Source organism: Choloepus didactylus, chromosome 8 (assembly GCF_015220235.1).
Source record: "Choloepus didactylus isolate mChoDid1 chromosome 8, mChoDid1.pri, whole genome shotgun sequence".
Classification (NCBI taxonomy): domain Eukaryota; kingdom Metazoa; phylum Chordata; class Mammalia; order Pilosa; family Megalonychidae; genus Choloepus; species Choloepus didactylus.
Genome location: NC_051314.1, coordinates 133593623 through 133620475, shown reverse-complemented (window position 1 = coordinate 133620475; position 26853 = coordinate 133593623). Strand labels below are relative to the sequence as shown.

General features: G+C 40.9%; 1 protein-coding gene across 2 annotated transcripts in view; it reads right to left on the bottom strand.

The window, feature by feature from the left end:
- Positions 1-2063: 2063 nt before the first annotated feature.
- USP18 (ubiquitin specific peptidase 18) overlaps positions 2064-26853 on the bottom strand; it is a 31614-nt gene continuing 6824 nt past the window's right edge. The window contains exons 3-12 of one of the 2 annotated variants that reach the window (XM_037846614.1): positions 19968-20233; positions 18904-19001; positions 17527-17672; positions 10858-10937; positions 10453-10599; positions 9473-9568; positions 8741-8908; positions 5140-5271; positions 4569-4618; positions 2564-2751 (exon numbers count right to left, since the gene is read on the bottom strand). In XM_037846614.1, the coding sequence (XP_037702542.1) occupies positions 2706-2751; positions 4569-4618; positions 5140-5271; positions 8741-8908; positions 9473-9568; positions 10453-10599; positions 10858-10937; positions 17527-17672; positions 18904-19001; positions 19968-19970 (966 nt within the window). In that variant the 5' untranslated portion in view covers positions 19971-20233 and the 3' untranslated portion in view covers positions 2564-2705. Of the gene's footprint in view, positions 2752-4568; positions 4619-5139; positions 5272-8740; positions 8909-9472; positions 9569-10452; positions 10600-10857; positions 10938-17526; positions 17673-18903; positions 19002-19967; positions 20234-26853 lie in introns of both variants that reach the window. The other variant, XM_037846613.1, reaches the window with a different exon arrangement.

Genomic DNA, 26853 nt, shown 5'->3' with positions numbered 1-26853 from the left:
CTAAATACCAAAACAGAACTCCAGCCACACTACATGGGGGATTCATTTTCCCAATACCAAATAGGCCTCTGTATCCTCTGTTCAAAGGACACCAAAGGCCACTCTGATATTTCCACCCTGAATTCCAGTCCCATCTCTTATCAATCTACCAGAGCCAAAGGAAGGTGGAAGGGAGAAAAAAGAGTAACTGAACGTGGCATGAAGGAGAGAAAGAACTCCCAGGTGGGAGCTGCTACCAATAGACGTAGAATTATCCAAAGAGACCATGCACAAGCACACCAACTTTTAATTCCACATGATGACTCCACCCACTAGCAGTGTAACTAGGTAAAATTTTAAATTTCTGAAACTTAAAAATAATGACGATAAAGTTAAATTCAGGCAACAGACTGTGAGGAAATCTTTGACCCAATAATTTCACTTCTTAGTACCTACATATGTGCACAAAAATGTCCAAAGGTGTTTACTCTGCATAAAGTATATTTATCTATGGAATTAAAAGCAACACATTAAAAGAATCCTATCTAGTCATTTGTACAGACTTGGAAAAATTTCTACAACTTTGTCAAGTGAAAAAAGCAATGAACAAAATCTGTACAGTATAAATTATGTTGTAAAAATTATCTGTATCTCTCATGTAGGTGTATGCAAATGCATAGAAAAAGTCCTAGAAGGATACAAAGCTGTCTAATAATGGTTAACTACAAGTAGGGGGTGCTATATATTCTATATTTTTGAATGTGTTACAATGAGAATATATTCTTGCAGGGATCATTTTTTTAAAATCAATAAAAATAAAATAATAAAGAGTACCACACTTTATGTTGGAGGGCTGCCATTTACCAAGTGTGAAATTTTGAACAAGTAATTAAACATCTGAATGCCTCAATCTCTTCCCCTGTGAAAGGGGAATGGTGACAAGTGCTTTGCTTACCTCCAAGGTTGTTATTGGAGACTACCTTGGACCCTCTTCTCTCACTGCCCATATCTACTCTTCTGGTTCTAGTGATAGTGGATACCTTTCCATTCCCAATACCATCCCTGTCTCTAATCCATATCACCAGTCCCCAGCATGCTAGTTTAACCAAAACACCATTGTGCCGGTTTGAATGTATTATGCCCCCCAAAACGCCATTATCTTTGATGCAATCTTGTGTGGGCAGATGTATCAGTGTTAATTAGATTGTAATTCTTTGAGTGTTTCCATGGAGATGCAACCCACACAACTGTAGGTGATAACTCTGGATAACTTCCTTGGAGGTGTGGCCCTGCCCATTCAGCATGGGCCTTGATTAGTTTACTGGAACACTGTATAAGCTCAGACAGAAGAAGCAAGCTTGCTACAGCCAAGAGGAACACTTTGAAGAACATACAGGAGCTGAGAGAGGAACTGCAGTTTACAGAGACATTTTGGAGACAGCCTTTGAAAGCTGACTTTTGCTCCAGAGAAGCTAAGAGCGGACAAACGCCCCGAAAGCAACTGAAAGTTGTTTTTGAGAGAAACTGCAGCCTAGAGAGGAACGTCCTGGGAGAAAACCATTTTGAAACGAGAACTCGGGAGCAGACGCCAGCCACATGCCTTCCCAGCTACCAGAGGTTTTCCAGACACCACTGGCCATCCTCCAGTGAAGGTACCTGATTGTTGATGTGTTACCTTGGACACTTTATGGCCTTAAGACTGTAACTGTGCAACCAAATAAACCCCCTTTATAAAAGCCAATCCACTTCTGGTGTTTTGCATTCCGGCAGCATTAGCAAACTAGAACAACCATTAAGTGTTCCTTTCCTTTGTCAACCCTTTGATGGTTCCTCATTGCCTGTCAAATTACATCTCAACTCCGTAGCCTCCTTCAAGAACCTTCTACCACTTGGTCCCTATGCCAGGGCAAGCCAGATTTGTGGATGATCTTTGAGCCTGAGCTTTGCCTTTCTCAACCATGCCCTTGCCTGTGCTATTCTCCCATTGCCTCCTGTAGAAGTTAATTTCAATTTCTTTGAATTCCTACAGTGCAAACCCTCAGTATTTTATTTGTTTTAATTACCCCCATCAAACTGCAAACTCCTTTTGACGGGAAGAATTTTATTTATTAATGTGCCAGGCACACTGTGTTATGGAGAATGCATGATGAATAAATATTTGTTGAACAAATGAACACCATTACAAAACACTTGAGTTTTATGAAATTAATATGAGTTTTAAAAATATAAAATTATAAACAGGACTGACAGTCAGCTAGTACACACCAGGATGGTCACAGCAATTGTAAAATATTGAAATACTGTCCGTGGGAACACTTCCCCACGATTAACCCTGAAATAATGTCCCTGGGAACACTTCTTACCATTAACCATTGCCACCCAAATGCTTCCTCTACCACTGCTGGCCTGGACTCTCCTCCCCTGGGAGGACCTGGACTTCCCACACTCTCCCAACTAAAGGGCTAATGCCTTGCACAGCAGGGGGTTCCCAGGACTCTGCAGCAGCCTTGTGTCTTGGGTCTACTGATGGGAATATCCATTCTGCTTGATCAGGACCTGTGCCATATTATTATTAAATATTGTGATAGTCCCCAAGGGTTGTAAATAAGGTTGATTATATAGTTCAAAATCACTGTTTCTCCTCATTGTAGAAGCTCTTAGAAGAATCAGCAGATCCAAGGATAGAAGAGGAAAATGATAGTTTGCCAGTCTGTGAAGGTGTAGGGTTAAGATTCGCTCTTCGTATAAACCAAAAGATATGCAGTTTCCCCCCTAGAAAGAAAGAAATGCATCAACATTAACAAATGAAGCATTCAGAGTCAAGTGATACATCAATTCATGATAGGACAAGTGTCAGAAAATTTCTGGGTTGTTGGGTTAAGCCTTCATCTATCCATCACCTCAGAGGAAAACAAAAGGGAGGAGCTGGGAAAATAACCACTTGGCTGCTCTTAGATAACATTTGAATCGGGGTTGACAAACTACTGGCCCATAGGCCAAATCTGCCTACTGCCTGTTTTTGTAAATAAAGCTTTATTGTAACACAGCCACGCTCATTCCTTTCCATATTGTCTGGCTGCTTTGGTGCTACCATGACAGAACTGAGTTGTATCAGCAGAGACAGTATGGCCCACAAAGCCTGAAATGTTTACTTTCTGGCCAATGACAGGGTAAGTTTGCCAACCCCTGACATAAATCACGGGAAAGACTGACAACCACAAAGCAACACATTCAGCCTCGAAGGGAGATGCATGGAAGAAAAGGGACAGATGAAAAGATGGAAGGCTGGAAGAGGATTCAACATGAAAATTTCATCTCATTCATTATTTTTTAAATTATCAAGCCTATCTCTGCAACTGAAAACTCATCTCAAATATTGCCTTTGGTATACAATCACTCCTAAGCCTGAGACTTAGCTGGAGAAACTTACAAAGTCTCTGTGATTTAACATCATCCAGCTTTTTTCTCTCCAACTTCCTCTCTGTAGCTATTGATTTTTTTAAAAAAATATTAAGTACTTAATAAGTGCAAGCCATTATACCTGACAAAGGGGCTAGAAAGATGAAAAGAGTGATCCTTGCCCCCAAAGAGCTCATGGTCTAGGGTGAAAGAAAGTTTTGTTAAGCAAATAATTACAATGCAGTGTAATCCTGCTAAAAATTAAAAAAAAAGAAAAAATTAAGTGCTGTGAAAGTCTAAGGGAAGTCCCTACAGATCTGCTGGGGGTGTCAATGAAGACTTTACAGAGTAGGAAAAAGCCATGAGCGGAGGTGTTGAAGGATGAGTAGGAGTTTGCCTGGATGGTAAGATAGGAGAGGACAACACAGGCCAGGAGCTGCATATGCAGAGCCACAGAGGGATGACAGAGGATGTGATGTTGGGAAGTGTTCAACTCTCAATCCACGTTCCTGTGGGAGTGAACCCACTTGTGAATAGAACCTTAGAAGATGCCATTATTGGTTAAGGTGTGGCCAAATCGTTTAGGGGCAGCCCTTAATCCAATATGGCTGAAGTCCTTATAAGCAAAGTAAATTGGACCTGGAAGTGGAAGCCAAAAATCAATAGAAATCAGAAGGGCAGATACAAGGAAAGACAGACCGCCATGTGACGGAGGATTGCCAGAATACAACAGACTCTGGGAAAAAGTAAGTCCTGCCAATACCCTGATGTTGGACTTCTAACCTCCCAAAGAGTGAGGTAGTAAATCTCTGTTCAAACCAACCATAGCAGACCTGGAAAACTAAGACCAGGAGCTACTCGTGCTCTAGTATTGCTGTAGTCTAAATTTGCCTTCCCTCACTCCTCCAGGCAAATCCACCCCTAGTAACTCCCAAGAACCTGGAGCATCTAGGGACAGGATACTAGGCACATGAAGTCTCTCTTATTACCCTTTTCTGTTTAATCTTGGTCATGCTTAGCCCAAAGAAAAGCATGGAGGAGAGAGATGGGTATTAAAAGATGAGGATAAATGGTTAGTCAGTGGGGAGTCATCAGCACATAAGTGATAGATGAACCTATGAGAACTTCATACAGTTCTGGGAACCCTGGGTAAGCTCAGCAAGTTTCCACTACCCACAAACTTCTCTTACCAGCGATAGCTATGATTCCCATAGGTACACCGGATGTCTTCCCAGGACACCTGGAAGTACATAAACGGATGTATTCAAGCATCCACACAACATTTATTGAGCATCCAGAGAGTACAAGGTGCTACAATTTGCTTTCCCTCACTCCTCCAGACAAATCCACCCCTAGTAACCCCCAAGAACCTGGAGCACCTGGGGATAGGATACTAGGCACATGAATTCTCTCTTATTACCCTTCTCTGTTGAATCTTGGTCATGCTTAACCCAAAGTTCTAACTTACATGTTTCTAACTCTCCTATCTTCCCAGAAGTTTCCCACAGAGCATGAAGTTGCAGGGAACTGAGCCGAGAGCACCAAAAACCTAGATACGGAGATAAATGGACTCTGCCAGAGCCATGAGCCAGATGGCAAATGCATGCAATAAAGGGCCTTAAGCCCCATCAGAGGCCCCCCACACATAGAAAATGGGACCACAGTGTGTCTGGACCTTGAGGACCCATCCAGACGTGAGCTCAGATTTTATTAGGGGTGGCTAATCCAGGACAAGAGACCACTTTGCTGGAAGTTCCTCACCCAACAGACACTGGAGTCATTGAAGCAAAACCATTTGTCTTCTCTAAGATTCCGGACATAGGCACAGTAATGACCGAAGTCAGCCATTCCCACATGGGCAATCACAGCGAAGAGTTCATAGTGCCCTCCAGGCTGGAAAGAGACAAGGCACACAGTGACTCACCCAGCACCCTTCCTTTCCTAACCCAGGTTTAGGGTCAGGATGCATTATTTCATCACATGCTTACTGAGTGCCTACTCTAGGCCAGACACTGATGCTTCAACGGGACCAGAAGATGGTCCTTGACCTCCAGAAACTCACAGCTAATTAAAGAGCAAATGCACTGATAAAAACTTCTCATGCAATTCAGAATCTCACAGATTTTTGAGCGGTTCGTGAATCAGACAGCATCCCATTCAGAAAGCAGAAGTGAGCTCCACCAAGGGGGTGGAAAGGAGAAGCTCATATAGGATGAATGTGGAAGCACATGAAGAAATGTTCTGATTGGCCGACATCGTTTCCATTTTACTTAGAGGGGGGTCTTACAAAGTGGAGTAAAGATATACACTGATTAGTGTGGTATGCTTGTCCATTCTGATAAGCTCTCTCTCCTGGACCAAAACTAGTTTTATCATCAGGTATTGCTTATCAGCAACCCTGTAGGATCTTCTCAGAAAATGTTCCATTTTCTCAGAAAACCCCTGCAGGTCAACTGTTTTTGTCCTCTGGAAAAGCTCTTCTCGGAAAGGGGTCTTCTCCCAGCAATGCACAATGCAGGCAGCCATTTTATTTTACTTAACATCAACTGGAATTACAATGCTGTGTTTTATGCCAGATGTATTTACAAGGTAATTTGGGAAGACTCAATTTCAAACCCTCCCCTCAAAAAAAAAAAAAAAAAAAAAGGTAAGAGGAGCTAGCAGCTGAGGAGCCGAGAGAGGCTCCCCAGAGAAGACATGCTTGAATTGAAGTAAAGGATGAACAAGATTGGCAGACAGGTTGTGGGAAGAGGGTATTCTTGAATGTGGACCCAGAATTTGCAAAGGCCAGGCAGCAAAACAGAGCCGAGCATGTGAAGGGACTGGAAGGCAGGGAAAGCAGTGGAAAGTCACGAGAGATGAGGCTGCAAAGGCCAAACTAGGACTGAGCACATTATCCTACAAGTCATGGTGCACCATTGCAAGGTTTTAAGCAGAGGAGCGACATCATCGGATCTGTGTTTTAGAAACACCGTGAAATAATGTGGTTTGAGAAGTGGGTAGGGAGTGGAAGTGAGACAGAAGCCAAGGAGAAAGTTAGGCTACCACCAGGGCGCAAGTCATTATAATGATAATATAATCAGTAACATAATAATTATTAGCTACCTTTTGGCACTTATTACGCATTTGGCTAAATCCTTCACATGCATTGTTGCATTTAACACTCACAACAACCCTATGAGGCAGTGCTATTATAAATCCTGTATTTTTACTGAGGCAGAATCTGAGTCTAGGGAGGTAAGGTAATTTGCCCAAGGTCAGAGTGTGTAAGTAGAAGAGACAGGATTGAAACCAAGGTCTGTTTGGCTTCTGAGCCCAAGCTTCTTGATGGATACATGGAGAGTCATACTTTGGTATATGGTTGAAATTCTTCCATAACACAATAGTTTTTAAATGGAAAATTTTAAAAAAGAGAAGAAATCATCAGATAGACTGCAAGTAGAAATAAGGGAAACTAGATGGAGAGAAAATGGGAATCCTATGAAAAATAAATACCCTAACTAGGTAAAGAACTTGCATTACAGTAGCAGTTATTATGACATATTATCAGGTCCCAATTTTTAAAATACCATGTTTCTGGAGCATATACAGATGAACAAACCAATTGAATAGGACAGTCCAAAAACAGACCTATATATAGAAATAGGAATAGAGAATTTGCTAAATGTAACATTTCAACACTATGGAGTTTTTCTCAGAATCTCCCAATAAGTTACCAACTCAGAATGAGTGAAATCAACTTTTATTAAATTTGGCCCAAAGAACTGTCTAATTTATTATTATCCCCAAAGTGGACAGGGACTATTATAATAAGAAAGCTTGGTTGATACTATACTTAGAACCTAAAATGCTGTGGTTACCTATGTATGCATTTGTAAATACTACACACATTATTTCAGAAGGAAGGTAATGAGAGGAAACTGAATGCAAACCCAATATTTAGAAATAAGAAAGTCTTTTGAATTTTAAAAGAAAAGCAACTACAGACAACAAATGGCAGTGGTAATGTGATGATAACCTACCATTGTTATCCAAGAACACACAGGTTCCCATCATTAAAATACTGTTTAAAAAGTGTTTCTAGTTGATTGTACACCATGGATGATTGTATGGTATGTGAATATATTTCAATAAAACTGAATTTAATTTAAAAAAAAGTGTCTTATTATACCTAGAGATTTGAAAGCAGAGACACAAACAGACATTTGTACACCGATGTTCACAGCAGCATTGTTCACAATTGCCAACAGATGGAAACAATGCAAGTTTCCTTCAACAGATGAGTGGATAAACAAAATGTGGTATATTCATATGATGGAATACTATGCAGCAGTTAGAAGCAACAAGGTCTTGAAACTTATGGCAACATAGATGAACCTTGAAGATATAATTCTGAGTGAAATAACTCAGACACAAAAGGAGAGATATTTTATGTTACCCTTTCTATGAACTATCTGAACAATGTAAAATCAATGTCTTTTAAGAATATTGGGGACCTAGTGATAGACAATAGCTAGTGAGGGGAAATGATAATCTAATACGTTCAGATGTTAATGATGGTGAACTCAAAGATATGGTAATGGAAAGGGGTGACGATTGTTAAACTTAAATCCTTCAGAGAGCTCCTATGCCAGCTAAGTCCCAAAACCCAGAGGCAATAGCCTCTTCAACATCAACCAGATATGTCCCCTTTGTTCATAAAGTCGACACCCCTTTTCAACATGAATAAGTTAGGGTGGTCACTGCCTAGACATCCCTGAAGATGGGGAAAGTGATTAAACTAGGGGAAGGGGTAGCAACAGACAAGATGGAATTTATCAAAGAATTATGAATACTGAATCTTAATATAATTTGCTTTTTCTTCGTTGCTAGGGTAAATTAGGATAGAAGGAAAGAATTGAAATGGTGGAACTGTAACCCATAATATCCTTTGAAATTTGTTCTATAGCTACATGTTAAATTGTAATTTGAAAGCCATACCTTTTTGTGTATATGTTATATTTCATAATATAACCTATAATATTCTTTGAAATTTGCTTTCTAACTACTTGTTAAATTGCACTTGGAAAACTATCACTTTTATGTATATATGTTATATTCTACAATAAAAATGAGAAAAAAAGTGTTTCTTATATATAAAAATGTGCTTTTATGATCACACCAAGCAGCCGGTGTTTTCCTTTTTGTTCATCCCAAGCATGGCCAGCAGGTGGCAGGATTTCTGAGCTGAGGGAAAGACAGAGGAGGTAACCAAAGCCACATCTGGGATGAGCGGGTGAGTCCTGGGAGCTGGTGATAGAAGGAGGCAAAAGCGAAAGGGCGAGGTGTCTGGCGACGCGGAGGAGGGTTAGGAGCATCTCACCCGGTCCTCGGCAGCGCCGAAGTCTTGCTCCACCAGAAGGAACTGACTGAAGTCCAGTCTCTGAGGGAAACGCAGCGAGTGGCAGATCTTTTCTGTCCGCGCGTTCCTGATAGAGAACCGCATGAGGTGGATCGTCAGGGTCGGGGGCAAATGGGTCAGCTGCAAGGCCTGAAAAAGCAACGTCCACGCAGAGATAAGTCCTAAGGCGCTTGAAATGGGCAGATTCAGAGAAAACAGGGCCGGTGGTATGTTCTTCCCGGAAAGAGGGGAGCAGGCCGGCGGATCCTGTGGGGTCCTCCGAGAACAATGCTGTGCTTGCCTATTACACGTTGCACGTCTCCCACTGAAGGGGCGAGCAGTGCAGCGTCCTCACGGGTACCTGAGCCTGGGGATATGGGAAGTCTTCTCCAGGGAGGTTAATCTATCCCTGAAGGGAAAAACAAAAACCCCTGCCCATTGCTCTCGGACCTTGTCCTCTTGTCCTTCCAAGGCACAGTGCCCTGTTGGTCTCCACTTCTGCGGAGCCACCTCCACAGCTGTGGGATTGGAAGCCTCGAGATCCCAGACTGAGCCTGATCCCCGCCCCCCCACCCACCATGAGGGGTCCTCGGAGCTCTGCGAAGGCTCTCAGAACCCCCACATCAGACCAAGGACCAGGTAATCCACCAGGGCAACCACATACTAAGAAAGCATCTGGTTTCAGGAGATGGGTCCCCAGACCAGCCCGAGTACCTGTTTCCCACGGGTCTTCTTCTCACAGTTCTCACAGAAGCACTTGCTTTTGCCTGACAACTCCCTGGGCTGGAAGAAAGATCTCAGGGCATCCTCCTGTCCGGGGAGAAAAGGAAACGCAGAGTTGGTATTTCCCATCTAGAGAACACACACACACACACACACACCCAGTCCCGTGGATGACCAATTAAGCTTTTCTTCTGTTTCTCTCTACACACACACACACCCTTAATGTCCTGAATGTCTGCTCGAGTGTGGTGCACTTGGCAGGATCTAATGAAGCACCATCTGACTAGAGGTTTAAAAAAAAACACGAGGGGATATTGTTCCTATGCCAGATAAGCCCTGAAACTTAGTGGTACCAGTCTCTCCCAGAACATCAACCAGTTGCATCCCCCTACCCCATAATGTCAATGCCCCTTTTCGACATGAAGAAGCTAGAATGGTCATTGCCCAAACATCCCTGAAGACTAAGAAAATGATCAAATGAGAGGGAAAAGTTGTAACAGAGAAGTTAAGATTTAACAAATGATTGTGACTACTGAACCGTTATATAGATATTTCTTTTCAGTTTCTAGTGTATTAGAACAGCCAGAAGGAAATACCTGAAATTATGGAACTGTAACCCATACTACAATTTGAAATTTCCCTTATAACTACCTGTTAAACTCTATTTTGGAATTTATCACTTTTCTGTATATATGTAATATTTCAGAATAAAAAACATTTAAAAATTGTGCAACAAAAAAAAACAGGAGGGGACACTTGTAAGGGGGTTGAGAAAAGGGGAACCAGGAGGGGAATGAATATATATATATACATACATATTTTTTTTTTTTAAACCAAATCAGAGTGACCAGAGCCAAACAAGTGAAATAGAGGGTGATTTTTTAAAAGCCAAGAGTGGCTAAAAGAAGCAAGGAGGCACTGGTCACACTGGGTTTTGGGGAATAGCAAATCCACTGAGAAAAAACCCTTACTAGTGTTTTCAGGGGCTTTAGGTTGATATCAAAAAGAGAAAGGGGGAGGGTCAGCATGCTGGTGTTTCTTCTGCTCGCCACGGTGCAGTCAAGGCAAACCAAGGACTCCATCATCCGGATGGTATACAGGGCCTGCAGCCTCTCTACCTGCAAGAGGGAGAAGGGGACAGGTAAGACAGGTACCACAGCCACAACCAGGCCAGGCCAATTTCCAAAAGAGGCCTAGAAATGAGAGCCACTAATGATCCTCGCCCCACCCAGAAAAGTGCAAAATAATAGCGGTAATAATATTACAGAACCGTGGTAAGCATCTTATGTGGATTACCTCTTTGGGTCCTCACTACACGCTAACTAAACTTTAGGTGACTAAGTTAAACTTCTGAGATCTCTAGTCTAGGCTCTTACCAAGTCCACATTGGTGATTTGGTCCTTAATCAGGTTCCAGATGGTGAGGTAGAGTTGAGCAGCATCGTGCTGGACAAACACTGGCCAAACGGAAAAGTTACAGCCCGATCAGCAAGGCCACCAGGCAAGCTTCTCAGGCTCTTATGCCCTGGCAAACTAGATGCACATAAACACTCATTGCTTGGTCTTTAAGCTTCCATCCCCTGAAAAACCTAAGCTGTTTCCACGACAGCTCAGTGAATGAAAAATAAGCTTGGTATTGTGTTTTGAGAACTCATCTTAGAAACTTGAACTCCAATCCCACCTGCCTTCTTACTGAACAACACAAGTTCCCTTACCCTCTCACTTACCACTTACCCCAACTGGCCTCCACTGGGGGACCAGGGAGATGGAACCAATAGCTAATAGTGTATTTTTTCCTATATCTATGGCAAACCAATATTCTATTTGAATGCAATGGCCTCATTTGCTTTCCTTTATGTACTTTCTTTATTCATCCCCCCAAGAATTGAGCAGCTTCCCAATGCTAATATCCGACCCAGGCTTTCCCCAAAGGTGTCTGGGAGATCAAGAAGTGAAAGGACCAGTGTCAGATGATGGTAGCTCAGAAGGGGCAGGTAATAAACAGTGAACTTATATAACTTATATAAGTAAAAGCAAGACTGAACGTATGGTGTATAGGTATAAATGAATTTAAAATTCTTGTTCAGAAGAAACCTAGGAAATCAAAGAAAATGAAAACCACACAGAGGACTATTTTACAAAAAGGAAAGATGTCTGCCCAAAGCAAAATCATTATAAGAAGAGGTAGCTAGTAAAAATGCAAAAAATATTCATGTATGTCGTCTCAATACGACTTTGTTTCCTTCAGAATATTTATCACAATTTGTATATATGTTACTGGGTTTTGTTTTTGTTTTGTTTTTTGTCTGCTTCCCCTCTAAACTGTAAGCTTCAAAAATGGAGGCAAAGATTCTGTCAGCCGCCTTCTCATATCTACAGCACCTAGCACATAATAGGTGCATACTTTAAGATATTAGAGAAGACCTAAACAAATGGAAAGACATTCTATGTTAATTGATTAAAAAACTAAATATTGTTAAAATGTCAATTTCTACCCCAAGCAATTTCAGATTCAACACAATCCCAATCAAAATCCCTACAATCTTCTTTGCAGTAATGGAAAAGTCAATCATCAAATTCATATGTAAGGGCAAAGGGCCCCAAATAGCTAAAAACATCTTGAAAAAGAACCAAGTTGGAGGACGCATACATCCCATTTTGAAAACTTATTACAAAGTTACAGTAATCAAAACAATGTGTTACTGGCTCAAAGACAGACGTGTGGAATAGAATTAAGAGTGCAGAAAAAAATCCTCATATCTATGGCCAATTGATTTTTGACAAGGGTTTCAACTCCATTCAATTGAAAAAGAATATTGTCTTCAACAAATGGTGCTGGGAATATTAGATATCCACATGCAAAAGAATGAAGGGGGACCCCTATCCCACACTAGGTACAAATATTGACTCAAAATGTATCAGAGACCTAAATATAAGAACTAAAATTGTAAGGCTCCTAGAAGAAAGATACAGGAACATCTTCAGGACTTTATATTAGGCAATGGATTCTCAGACTTTATACCAAAAGCACAAGGAACAAAATAAAAACTAGACAAATTTGTTCTTCATCAAAATTGAAATCTGCTGTGCATCAAACGACTTTACCAAGGAAGTGAAAAGAAAACCTACAGAATGAGAGAAAAAATTTGAAAACAATATATCTGCTGGGGGGTTAATATCAGGATATATAGAGAACACCTACCACTCAACAACAAAAAGACTACCCAATTAAAAATGAGCAAAGGACTTGAACAGATATTTCTCCAAAGAAGATATACAAATGGCCAATAAGCACATGAAAAGATGTTCAACATCATTAGCAATTAAGGAAATGCAAATCAAAACCACAGTGACCACTTCATACCCACTAAAATGGCTATTATTTAAAAAATCAGAATATAGCAAGTGTTAGTAAAGATGTGGAAAACTAGGAACCCTTGAACACTGTTGGTGGGAATGTGAAATGATGCAGCCGCTGTGGAAAATAGTTTGGCAGTTCCCAAAAAAGTTAAACATAGGACTACCATAAGATCTGGAAATCCCACTTTTAGGTATACAACCAAAATAATTGAAAGCAGGGGTGCAAACAGATTATTTGCAGACCAATGTTCATAGCAACATTATTAACAATTGCCAAAAGGTGGAAGCAACTCAAGTGTCCATCAACAAATGAATGGATAAACAAAATGTGGTCTATAAATACAATGGAATATTACTCAGCCATAAAAAGGAATGACGTTCTGATACATGCTGCAACATGGATGAACCTTGAAGATAGCACGTTGAGTGAAATAAGCCAGACACAAAAGGACAAATATTGTATGACCTCACATATATGAAATAATTAGAATATTCAAATTCATAAAGTCAGATATTAGAGTACAGGTTACCAGAGGCAGAAGTGGGGTTAGGGAATGCTTAATTGGTACAGAGTTTCTGTTTGAGGTGATAGAAAAGTTTTGGTAACAAATAGTGGTGAAGGTAGCACAGCATTATGAATGTAAGAGCACCGTTGAATGATATACTTGAAAGTGGTTAAAATGGGAAATTTACCAGAATAAAAAATTTTTAAACCCATAGAACTGTATAACACAAAGCATGAACCCTACTGTAAACCATGGACTACAGTAAATATAATTATAATAATATTGATTCATCAATTGTAACAAAGGTATCACACTAATGCAAACGTTAATAATAGGGAAAACTATGGGGAGAGGTTAATATGGAACTCTGTATTCTGCATGATTTTCCTGTAAACCTATAACTGCTCTAATGAAAAGAAGAAGGCACATAGAAAACAAATAGCAAAATGGCAGGTGTAAATCCCATCTTATCAGTAACTACATTAAATGTAAATAGACTATACTCAAATCAAAAGGCAGAGATTGGCAGAATGGATTAAAAAATAATAAGACAATCATGCTATCTACAAGAGACATACTTTAGATTGAAAGACACAAATAGATTGAAAAAAAAAAGCACGAAAAGGTATACTGTGCAAAAAAATAACCAAAAGAGAGCTGAAGTGGTTATACTAATATCAGACAAAATATAACTTGAGACAAAAATTATTACTAGACACTAACAACAAAATAAAACAATACTTATAAAGTATAAATAATAAAAGGATCAATCTACCAGGGACTTAAAATAATTATGAACATAAATGCACCTAACAACATGCAGCAAACACTGACAGAATTGAAAGGAGAAATAAATGATTCAACAACAATTGGAGATTTCAATATACCACCTTCAGTAATCAAAAGAACAACTAGGCATAAGAGCAACAAGAATATAGAAGTCTTAAACAATACTATAAAACAGATATTTTTAGAACAGTATACCCAACAAAAACAAAATGAACATTCTTCCCAAGTGCACATATTAGGGTTCTCTAGGGAAACAGAACTGAAAAGATATATATATATTATATATAATTATACATATTACATTATATAATATATATAATGTATATACTATGTGATTTTTTCATAGGAATTGGCTCACATGATTGTCAAGTCCAAAGTCCCCAGGAGATGGAATTCTCCCTTCTGGATGCTGAAATCATCAGGTCTCCTTTTAAAGCTGTCAACTGATTGGGTAAGACTTCTCTCATTGTTGAAGGCAATCTCTTCAGTTGGTTGTAGATGTAATCAGCCATAGATGCAATCAACTTACTGACGATTTAAATACATGAAATATTCTCACAGTAACAATCAGGCCAGTACTTGCTTGACCAAGTACCTGGCCAAGCTGACACGTGAATTTAACCATCAAGGGCACATGGAACATTCTCCAGGACAGATCATATGCTAGCCATAAAACAAGTCTCAATAGATTTAAAAAGACTGAAACCATTCAAAGTATGTTCTCCATCAACAATGGAATGAAATTAGAAGTCAATAACACAAGAAAATTTGGAAAACTCACAAATACATGGAAAAAATACACCCTAAATAACCAATGGGTTAAATAATAAATTACAAAGGAAATTAGAAAATATTTTGAGGTGAATCAAAATAAAAACACAACATATCAAAAGGTATAAGATGCATCTAAAGCAGTGCCTAGAAGGAAATTTATAGATGCAAACACCTACTTTTTTTAAAAGATCTCAAATCAATAACCTAAGCTTCCACCTTAAGAAATAAGAAAAAAGAAGAGCAAGCTAAACTCAAAGCCAGCAGAAGGAAAGAAATAAGATAGAGCAGAAATTAATGAGCATAGAAAGAATACAGAGAAAATCAGCAAAACCAAAGGTGGCTGTTGAAAAGATCAACAGAATTAACAAACCTTTAGCCACACTGACTAACCAAAACAGAGAAAGAGAAGACTCAAGTTACTAAAATCAAGAATGAAAAGGGGGGCATCGCTACCAACCTTATAGCTAAAAAGAATTATAAGGGAATATTGTAAGCAACTGTATGTCAACAAATTAGATAACTCAGTGAAATGTACAAATTCCTAGAAAGACACAAACTACCAAAACTGAATCAAGAGAAAGCAGAGTATCTGCATAAACCTACAACAAGGAAAGATACTGAATCAGTAATTTTAAAACTTCCCACAAAGAAAAGCCCAGGTCTAGATGGCTTCACCATTAAATCCCACCAAACACTGAGAGAATTGATACCAATATTCCACAAACTCTTCCAAAAATCAGAACTCATTAAGGCCATAAAACCAGATAAAGACACCACTACAGACCAATATTCCTTATGACTACAGACCAAAAATCCTCAAAAAAATTTTAGCAAACTGAATCTGGCAGCATATAAAAAGGATTATACATCATGATTAACTTGGATTTAACCCAGTAATACATATTTGGTTTAACATCCAAAACTCAATCAATGTAATATACCACATTAATAAAGGATAAAAGCAACATAATCAACTCAACTGATGCAGAAATGTATTTGTCAAAATCCATCACCCTTTCATACTATGAACACTCAACAAATTAGAAATAGAACAGGACTTCCTCAACCTGATAAAGGCCACCTTTCAAAAAAGCAGGAAGAAAAAAAAGGCCAACATTATATTGTGAATGCTCTCCCCTAAGATCAGGAAACAGTTAAGAATGTCTGCTCTTGCCACTCCTATTCAACATTGTGGTGGAGTTCTAGCTAGGGCGATGAGGCAAGAAAAAGAAATAAAAGGCATCCAGATTGGAAAAGAAGAAATATAACTGTCTCCATTTGCAGACGCTATATTCTTTGTTTAGTGGAATCATAAGGAATGCACCAGAAAACTATTAGAATGAACAAATTAGTAAGGTTGCAGGACACAAGGTTACTATACAAAACTTATTTATATTTTTATATAGTAGCAATAAACTATCCAAATATGAAATGAAGAAAACCATTCCATTTATAATGGCATCCAAAAATACTTAGAAATAAATTTAACAAAAGAACTGCAAGACTTGTACACTGACAACTACAAAATATAGTTGAAAGAAATGAAAGAAGACATAAACAAATGGAATGGCATCCCATGTTTATGGCTGGGAAGACTTAATATTGTTAAAATGATAATACTCCCAAATTAATCTACAATGCAATCCCTATCAAAATCTCCGGTTTTTTGCAGAAATTTATCAGCTGACCCTAAAACTTACATGGAAATGCAAGGGAACTAGGATAGGCAAAACAATCTTGAAGAAGAAAAACAAAGAGGACTTACTACAAAGCCACAGTAATCAAGGCAGTGATAAAAACACAGGACAGACATAATCAATGGAATGGAATTGAAACTCCAAAAATAACCACTTCATATTTCTGGTCAACTGACTTTCAACAAGGATGCCAAAACAATTCAATGGGGAAAAAACAGTCTTTTCAACAAACAGTGCTGAAATAATTGGATGTCCACATACAAAAGAATAAATTTAGACCCCCATCTCCTACCATACCCCAGAATGTATCCAAAACTGAACACGGACCTAAATGTAAGAGTTAACCTACAAAACTTAGAAGAAAACAAGGAAGAACGAGGAATGACTGCTAATGGGTACAGGATCTCTTTTCGGGTGATGAAAAAAATGTTCAAAAATTAGACTATTATGATGGTTGCACAATTTTGTGAACTGTATCCATGAATCATACACTTTAAATGCGTGAATTCTATAGTATGTGCCTTATATCTCAATAAAGCTGTTTTTTTTCATTCACCTATTTATAAATTCCCTTTTGTAGAACATGCTTCTCCTTTCTATTTCTTTATTCTATCTTCCTTGGATTCTCTACCTGGGGCTGAATCAGCTTTGAGGAAATCCTCATTCTTGCTTATGCTACTGAGAGAAAAGGGGTATGAGCGTACTACGTGTATAAATGATATCGATTCTGTATCTGGTAAAATGTGTGGCTTTACGAATCTTTCAGAGCTACATGAATGCCCTCCAATCAAGGGACCCTCCTAAATTGCTTGTTGTTCACCCACTGCCCTCTAGTCCCCTTCTCTTCACTCTCAAGCTCCCACCACCACCACCTCCCCCACCACCACCCCGTTCAGTGCTGGGCCTGGAGCAGATCTTACTTGGCACGTTGTATTTCTGGAGGCAGTAGGCAAGCTCTGTGGGACGCACCGCTTTCCATCTGCTGTCCTGCATCTTCTCCAACAGCAAGAGCAGCTGGAAGGGCACACTTCTCTTCTGCTCTTCCACTCCCCTGGGCACTGTCATCCTTCCAAATAAGAACAGCCAGAAACCAACTCGTACCCTTTGGTTCACAATTGCTAGGGGCATGTTGGAATTCCTTGGGGAGCCTTTTAAACATCCCTCCCCTGCCCACGGCACTCCCCGAGGCAACAAATCAGAAATTTCTGGGGATGGGGCCCAGTTATCACAATTTCTAAGTCCCCAGGATGATTGAAATGTGCAGCCAAGGCTGGGAACTGCTGTGTTGGCGAATCCGCTGTGCAGAGAACCCACTCGAGACAGGATCAGCACAGCCTCTGCTTGGCCCCCTCCCCACCCTGCCTGACGATCACACTATGGTGAAGGACAGATGCACTCGTCCTGGGCCCACATCTAGGCCAAGCAGCAAAATGCCCAGCCAGAGGCACTCCAAACCGCAAAGCAAACACCGAGCAGGTCCAGGGAAGAAAGAGCAGCAAGAAAGAGGTATCAGTGATCCATTTATATTCTAGGCTCTCAACGGCCCATGGCTGTGAAGGAGGAAAAGGAGGAGAAGGAGAAAGCGCGGGCAGGGGCGGGGAGGTTGTGCGGGGTCAGCAAAAAAGAATAAGCAATAACATATATGTGTGTGTGCATTTGGTTGAGGAAAATCAATATAGAGAATTTTTTTTAAAAATAGGACTGTACAACATAGTCTATTGTAAATGACGGACTAGTTAATAGTACCATTATAAAAGTGTTCTTTCATGAATTGTAACAAAGGTACTACACTAACACAAGGTGTTAATAGAGTGGTATATGGGAACTCCATATTTTATACATGATTTTTCTGTAAACCTACAACTTCTTTATAAAAAACAAAAATAAATAAAATAAAATTTAAAAGGAATATAAATGTTCAAATAAAAAAAAAAAAATCAATGCATGGAAAGCCTCACGGAGCCACCCACCCCTTACTCCTCCCTTTTACCAAATCACCCGTTGTCAATGCCTAGCTGCACTTTCCAGTCACTTCTGGTGCCGTCTGCAAGTCTACCGTGCCTGATGCAAATCAGACCAGGTGAAAATCAAAATAGCTGTAGTGAGGCCAGACAGCTATCTATTTTTTAAACTTCTTAGGTGATTCTCATGTGTAGTCACAATTATGCAGAACAAGAGCTTAACTACTGGCAACTTCTGAAAGACAAGGCCTCTAAAAGCCCAAGTCCTGTCAATAACTGAATATTTGAAAATATAAAATAAGATGCACGTTAATTAGTCCTGGAAACCATCTTAACCTCTTCAATATCTTGGTGAAGTCCACGTTCATTATGAACACCTGAATCAGGGAGTTAAGGCAGCAGGTCTGTCCAATGTTGTGTAAACCCAACCGGGCCTCCAAAGGGAAGAGGAAAAAGAAAATTAAATCCTGTAAAGCACTCTCCAAGGTACAAAGAACTCCCTCGAGGAGCTTGTAAATAAATTGGAAAGCAGATTAAAGGCAAGGATCTTTGAAAAGTGAAACAACAGTACAAGTTTTTAACAGTCCATTAAAAAAAAGTCCAAAAATATATATTACTTATTACCAGTTGAGTAGTAGCAGCAATTGCTATGAGAGCAATGGAAAAGACAGAAACATGACAGAAAAGCATAGCCGGGAGAATCCTGGGTTCATCCCGTTCCAATTGTTCCCTTTCAGCGCTGAGTGAAAATGAGCATCTCTGCGGCTCAGGGTAAGAGCGAGCCCCCAGCTAGGCTATGTCTGACTCCCAGCGGAACCAGCCCCGCCCAGCCCCAGCCACATGACAGACGACATCAGAAGAAAGCTTTGGGGGAGAGCCCACCTAATCTAAACTCACCCCAAGAAGCTGGGAACCAGAAGGAATTCATGAGGAGGTGAAAAAACAAAAGATAAGGCTTCTATGATTCACTATCAATAACCTCCTTGGCTCAGCAGACCCCACAAGGTGAGCAGTTTAGGAGGGAGGGAATGCATACCACCAATCTCAGAATCCCTGGGCAAAAGGATGGTGGATGTGAGAATGGAAAATCCTGGGGCAGCAGGAAACCCCAGGCCCTGCTCCCCAGTTTATAGACAGGCTAGTGCCCAAGGACGAGGGAAAAATCAGGACCTAGTGCTGACAGCTACTGGGTGCCCAGCTCTGGCTTTAAACGCTTCCCACTGATTCTCTCATCAAATCCTCTGTCACCTACGCTCTCCATAACTATTATCAATTCCATTTTACAGATTCAAAAACGGAGATTCAGAGCCATTACCACAAGTTATACTACCTCAGAGTAGAGGGGGTGAGCAGAGCGTTTCTATGCAGCTGGCAAAAGGAGAGCAGGGAGATCTATTCACCATGAGGGCAGTCCCAGGCACTGAGGCGCTCTCTAAGCGGCTCCCTCTTCATCTTCCCGTTGCTGTCTTCTTCCTTCCCAACGGCCATCGGCATCGGCATCTTCCGGAGACTGCTGAGACTCAGCCCAGGACTGGCTGTAAGGTGTTCCTCACGTACCCAACACTTTGCCCATCAGTGATCCAAAATCTCCGAGCGGCCGGCTGGCTGCCTGGCAGCCGTCTTCAGCGTGCAGGAGCCCACTTCCCGGGGAGCTCAAATAAGCCAGCTGTGGAAAAGGTAAAGGTAGGTAAGGCAGGTAGGGAAGGGAAAGAGAAGGGGGAAATGCGCTGACATGATGGGTCTGGTTGCAGAGAGCCAGGGTCTTGGAGGGAGAGAAACGTTTGGGGAGGCTGGCTCATAAATCTCTCTGACGAGTCTAGACCACCCCACCCTTCACCCCACACTGTTCCATCTGTCCTCTCGCGAGCACCCTTCTTGCCATTCTTCTGCCCAAACTTTGACTTCCTGGGACACTCCCACAGGCCGCCACGTTCCAATGAAATGTCCCCATCCCCTGGGGAGCAATCCTAGCTCTCTGGCAGGCTTGGGCATTTGCTGTCTCTGCTCTCACTGCCCTTTGTACATAGAGTTATTCAAATTCTTGGCTCGCTGTATTCCAATGTGGGGTATACCTGTGGCCCGCCTTGTAGCGGATGCTGGGTGGATGTCACTCGGACGCCCCCTTCAGGGCAGTCTCTCCTCCCCAGGCTGAGGGCAGTGCTGGCGGTTGACAGCTCCCAGCTGAGTCCCCCTCCAGGAATTTACCCCCATGAAGACAGCTGGGAGCCACGCCTCCTACCTGGGGGGCCATCCCTATCCAATGGCTGGACAAGGAGGAGGTATCAGGGTCTTCCACCTTGCCTCAAGGTGTGACAACCAGGAAGGGTCATCCAGCCCCTGCTCCCCTTAGGATGTGCTGAGGCTTCTGTTGGGTCTGCACAGCTCCTCCCCTCCCACCACTGCTTCTCACACTCCTCCCAGGTGGGGTTCCCAGGGCTCCCCCCAGTAACCTCCTGCATAAAACTCAGAGACTCAGGAGCTGGCACGAGACACTAAATGGTGAGCACCTTGAAGGCAGGGAGTGTGTGTTTTCCACTGTTTCCCGTGTACCTTGCACAGTGCCCAAGAGTGAGCATTCGATAGAAAACTGGGGAGTGAATGAACGAGGACTGCCAGGGAATAAAACAACCATCTTCACATATCAATACCTGAAAGGCTGTCCTGTGGAAGAGAAATAATTAGCCGTATTGTCTTTGGGCTGTGGGGGAAATGGGGTGGTCCTATACCCTAATGTGTGGAAAACTAAAGAAACAGATTTCATTTTCAAATAAATAAGACCCTTCTCTGAGGCTCCAGCAAGCAGTCATTTCTCCCTTATGGGGTGTGTTTTAAGCAGATGTTGGGCCAGCATATGGAAAAAAGGAGAGCATATGAACAAATTTCAGCAAGTACATGGAGGTAAGCGCTTTCACTTCCCTTCCAAACCTGAAGTTCTGTGTCTTTCATCTTGATACTCATTTCAATTCAACCAAAGCATCCAAATGTGCCATGCTGAACTATGTATTCTGGAGAATTCCCGTGGCAGCTGGAAGGAAAAAATCAGTGCCATCCCTGGGGAAGATGGTCCCCCCACACCACCCCTCAAAAAGCGCGCGTGTGTGTGTGTGTTTCCCTAAATGTGCAATAATAGAAGCACAGAATGACATATTTAACCTACCACAGAAAAATATGAAAAAACTTACATGCTAAATGCCACAGGGTAAGAAAGTAAGACCAGGATATGATTTTTTAAGATTGTTTTGTAAAATTAATACTGACTTACGAAGAAAATTCACAAAATGCAAAAACGTCTAAAAAAGAAAATATAAATTATGCGTAATCCCAGGACCAAGGGGGGACAAACCAACACTCCAGCATGTGCCTTTTCAAACTTTTTCCTATGTATTTTCACTTGGTTAAGATTTTACTGCTTTTCTATTTTGCATTAAAACACAAGAATTTCCCAAGTCATCACAAGTTCTTTATAAACATTTTTTTTTTTGATGCCTGATACAGCAACAAAATATTGTTGAATATTCTGGTATTTTTCTGTTTTTTTATCATTATTTTTAAAATGTCAATGAATATTTTTAGGCATAAACTTTTCTCTACCTATTTGATTTTTCCTTATGCAAAATGGATATTCACGGGCACTACAAAACTGTAGCTACAGATGAGATCATGCTGGCCAAAATACCCAAGTTCCCCTAGTTAGTACTTCCTCCTGACAGCACAGGCTGTAAATTCTCCCCAAACATGTTCTGGAGTCCTAGGAGGGTCTCTCATGAATTTTAGAAAAAGTCACACCCACCGTACCCTGCACTCCCCTTGGGTGTCCAAGGGGTGGCCTCAGTGGCCAGAGCACTGCCCAATTCAGCAATCAATGCAAGAAGTTCCCTCGCATCTCCAAGGAGGGGCTCAGTGTGGAAGTGGGAAAACTGCCCAGCTCCTCCCAATGCCTAGTGCCTTTTGATTTCACTAAGTTCCTCCTGAAAGGGCTTCTGCAACTTCTGCCTGCAGCCAGTCTCTCTCCAGGGGCCTCAGACCTGTCCACAGGGCTCAACCATGGAATGTAAACCCTCATGTCTTCCCATTTCCTCCTTCTCTCCACCAGGGGCACCCACACAGACTTCCTCCAAGCTCCCCTTTCCCCATGCAAATCAACCAATGCCAATCCATGTCTGCTGCCCTCTAGGCTTTCTGTCCAGCAGAAACAACCAGATGCTTTCGGTTCAGCTCAGATCCTCTCACCACCCTTAGGAGAAAGTCTCATAAATATAAATACCAGGTCGAAGTGTACAAGGTTTCAGCTTCTTGATCCATGTTACCAAATAGCTTGTACCGCTTTACACTCTAATTGGTGGGGTGTGAGAGGCCAGTCGGGACTCAGTGGTGAAATGAAGTAACGTCAAGTTCATCGATGTTTCATGAAAGGCGGGTTGCATGGAAGAGGTGAGTCAGGGACTGAAGTGATTAAAGAGGAGAGAGGGATGGTTCCAAATAAAGGGGTGTTTTAAGGCGGAGCAGGTGATACACAAAAGATCGGTGGTTGGGGAAGGAGGATTCAGAGAAGGGTGTGCATAGGACAGTGGGTAGATTTGCATAGCAAGTACAAACTAGAACTGGAGGGAAATGTAGAAGTTCAGAATTTTTATTTTATAAAATGTAACTGGTCACTAGTAATCAGGGAAATTCAAATCAAGCCCAAAACGAAATACCATCTTCACTACTCAACTGGCAACAGTTAAGAATTCTGATTAAAACAAGTATTAGAGAGGATGTGGATAAAGCCGATCTTTTATATACTACTAGGGAAGAAATGTAAATGGTACAATTGCTTGGGAAAACAATTTGGCAACATCTTGTAAAGTTGAACATTCACTTAACTGCAACCCAAAAATTCTGAGAGAAATTCTCCCACACGCATTTCTGGAAACATAAACAAGAATGTTCATAACAGCAGTTTGACAGCAAAAACCTGAAAACAATCCACACCCAACTGATGGAAGAATGGGTGCATACGCTGGGGTATATTTGTACAATAGAACAATATCCTTCAGCGAGTGTGATGGAACTACAGTCACATGTCACAATATGGTATATCCTAGAAATATAACATTGAGTCAGAAAAGCAATTCTCAGAAGACTGCATATACCTTTTTATATAAATTCAAACTCAAGAAAAACAGAACACATTTGTTCCAGTTTGCTAATACTTCCAGAATGCAAAACGCCAGAAATGGATTGGCTTTTATTAAAAAGGGGTTTGTTTGGTTACACAGTTACAGTCTTGAGGCCATAAAGTGTCCAAGATAACACATCAACAATCAGGTACCTTCACTGAAGGATGGTCAATGGTGCCCGGAAAACCTCTGTTAGCTGGGAAGGCACATGGCTGGCGTCTGATCTGGAGGTCTGGTTTCAAAATGGCTTTCTCCCAGGACATTCCTCTCTAGGTTGCAGTTCCTCTTGGGGCGTTTGTCCTCTCTTAGCTTCCCTGGAGCAACAGTCTGCTTTCAAAGGCCATCTCCAAAATGTCTCTATAAGCTGCAGCTTCTCTCTCAGCTCCTGTGCATTCTTCAAAGTGTCCCTCTTGGCTGTAGCAAGCTCACTCCTTCTGTCTGAGCTTATATAGTGCTCTAGTAAATTAATCAAGGCCCATTCTGAATGGGCAGGGCCACACCCCCATGGAAATTATCCAATCAGAGTCATCCCCTACAGTTGGGTGGGTAGCATCTCTATGGAAACACTCAAAGAATTACAACCTAATCAACACTAGTACATCTGCCCACACAAGACTGCATCAAAGATAATGGCATTTTGGGGGATATAATACACTCAAACTGGCACATCGTTTAGGCATCAATGCGTGTATGATAAAACTTTCAAAATAGTCATGAAAACCGCAAAGTTCAGGCAATTACTTCTTAAGAAAGGCAATGGGTGAGATAGGCAGAAAGCAAATCTCTGCTAGTACTGTTCTCACGTGGGGGTTAAGGGGTTTCGGGTATTTATTTTGTTATTAAGTAATTAATTATAAGGAATTTGGAGTCAAGGCTAAGAGTGTGAGGAAAACAACGGTGGTCTAACTTAGGCCCAAGGGAATCTTTATCTTTTGTCACAGTTTGAAGCTGTATGTACCCCAGAAAAGATCATATTTCTTTAATCCATTCTGTGGTTGTAGACCTATTGTGGGTGGGACCTTTTGGTTAGGTTATTTCAATTGAGATATTATCCACGTCATTCAAGTTAGCCTTAATCCTCTTACTGGAGTCCTTTATAAGAGGATAAAAACACAGAAAAAGACCCCAGAGAAGCTAAGAGAGGGAGAAGCTAAAAGAGAGGACACAGAGAAAAACAAGAGAGGAAGCCACTGAAGCCAGAAGCTGGAAGCAATGAAACCCGGAAGAGAAGGAAAAACCAGCAGACGCCGCCATGTGCAGCCTGTTCATGTGACAGAGGAGCTGAGGATCGCAAGGTGCTGAGGATCGCCAGGAGCCGAACTTTAGTCCTGTTGATGCCTTTATTTGAAAACATTATCACGGCCTTAGAACTGTGAACTTGTAGGCTAATAAATCCCCATTGTTAAAAGCCAGTCCATTTCTGGTATATTGCATTTCATTGGCTTTAGCAAACTGAAACATCTTTCTTCGGTGTACAGCGCTGGCACAGCTGAAAGCAGTTAAGGCAGAGCTAACAAAACACATAACAAATTTGAATTACAAATCACTTCAGCCTGGATTCTCCCCAACAGCACTCAGTTTGATTGACTGTGATGGGAAGTCCTTAAAGGCTGAAGTGCCATCACAAAGCTCCCACTGTAAATTCTTCTGGTGGTAAAAAGCTAAAACCAAACCAAGCGCGCAGGCTGTTAGTATGTGTGGGCACTGCCCCCTAGTGGACTACATGAGGAATATCCAGGTAGAAAACATGGCCAGGCAGTGTACCAAGTAAATAAAAATGAACACAAATTAAACAACAGCAAATAATAAAAGACACAACATAGAAGACCTTAAACCGTATGGATAGATAAATGGTTCCCATCTGTGGCTGGGGCACTTACTGAAAGTGGTGCTGGATCTAAATGCATTCCAAGCATTGTGAGAAGGCTTAAATTGTCCAGACGAAGTAGGAGAGCCTCAAACTATAGCTTCGACATCATTTATTCAGCCAAGGTCTGCTACTCGGCTTCAGCTTTGGCCTCTGCCTTTTAAAGCCAAGTATTCACATGCCCACTTTGAGGTCATTTCTGGTGTCCCTAAACTTGTGCATAACCAAGCAATCACTTTGGTTCCCACCATATCTAATCAGCATAACATAAAGGAAGGTTATTTGGATTAATTATTAATATGTAAGTATCCAGTTTCAAATAATACACATGTAACTTAAGGTAGAAAATACCATATACTCTATATGTTGAGGTATAAAAGAACACTTTTTTACTGCAAAAGATGCTGCAATAATTACTGGCCATGAAAGCCATTGATTTTATGTACAGAACTATTATTTTAAAACTCAAAAAGGAAAAAAATTGAAATGTAATATATATATTAAAAAGACAATAAGTTAGCTAGGTACCTTTACAAAGAATATTACATCCTTTTGGGGCTAAAGACTGTTTATCATACTTAATAATTCTGGGCAGAAAAAAAAGAGTTAAGATTGTATTGGTTCTAGTCCTTGTAAAATTGTTTGGTACATCAGCATTTATAACATTAGCAAAATAATCTTTAAGAATTATATTTAAATTGTAATTATTTAATTCCAACTAGGCTATGAGACTTTCAAGAAAAAGCCCTATTTGGGAATTCCTAGCATCTTATAAGGATGAATTAAAGCAGAATGTCATCTCTACCATCATAAATTATCATGAAAAGGAAAAACTCCAAACATATATACTACAAAAATCCACAATGACTCAGCATTCAATCCAGATATAATAAAGAATAGAAAGAATCTGAAAAAATGAAGAAAAGTTTTAGAGAAAAGCAAGGTACTCAAAACACAATTTATTCTCTGTAATTGATCTTCAAAATCACTGACAGCGCAAATGAATCAAGCACACATCTCCTTGCAGTGGTTAGTCTATTTACAGAGGCTAAAAACCAATGTCCAAACAATTGTTTAGGATCATCACTCTAGTCAACAGTTGAAGATGAAGGACTTTCACAAGGAGCCCAAGCTATGAATTCTGGGGACAGCACTGCTTCTGGAAACCATGTTCTGAAAAAAAATTCCTGAATTACATTCTGCTGTGCACAAAAACAAGAGTGGTGGTTTCAAATGTGCTACACTGGGGACTGAGTC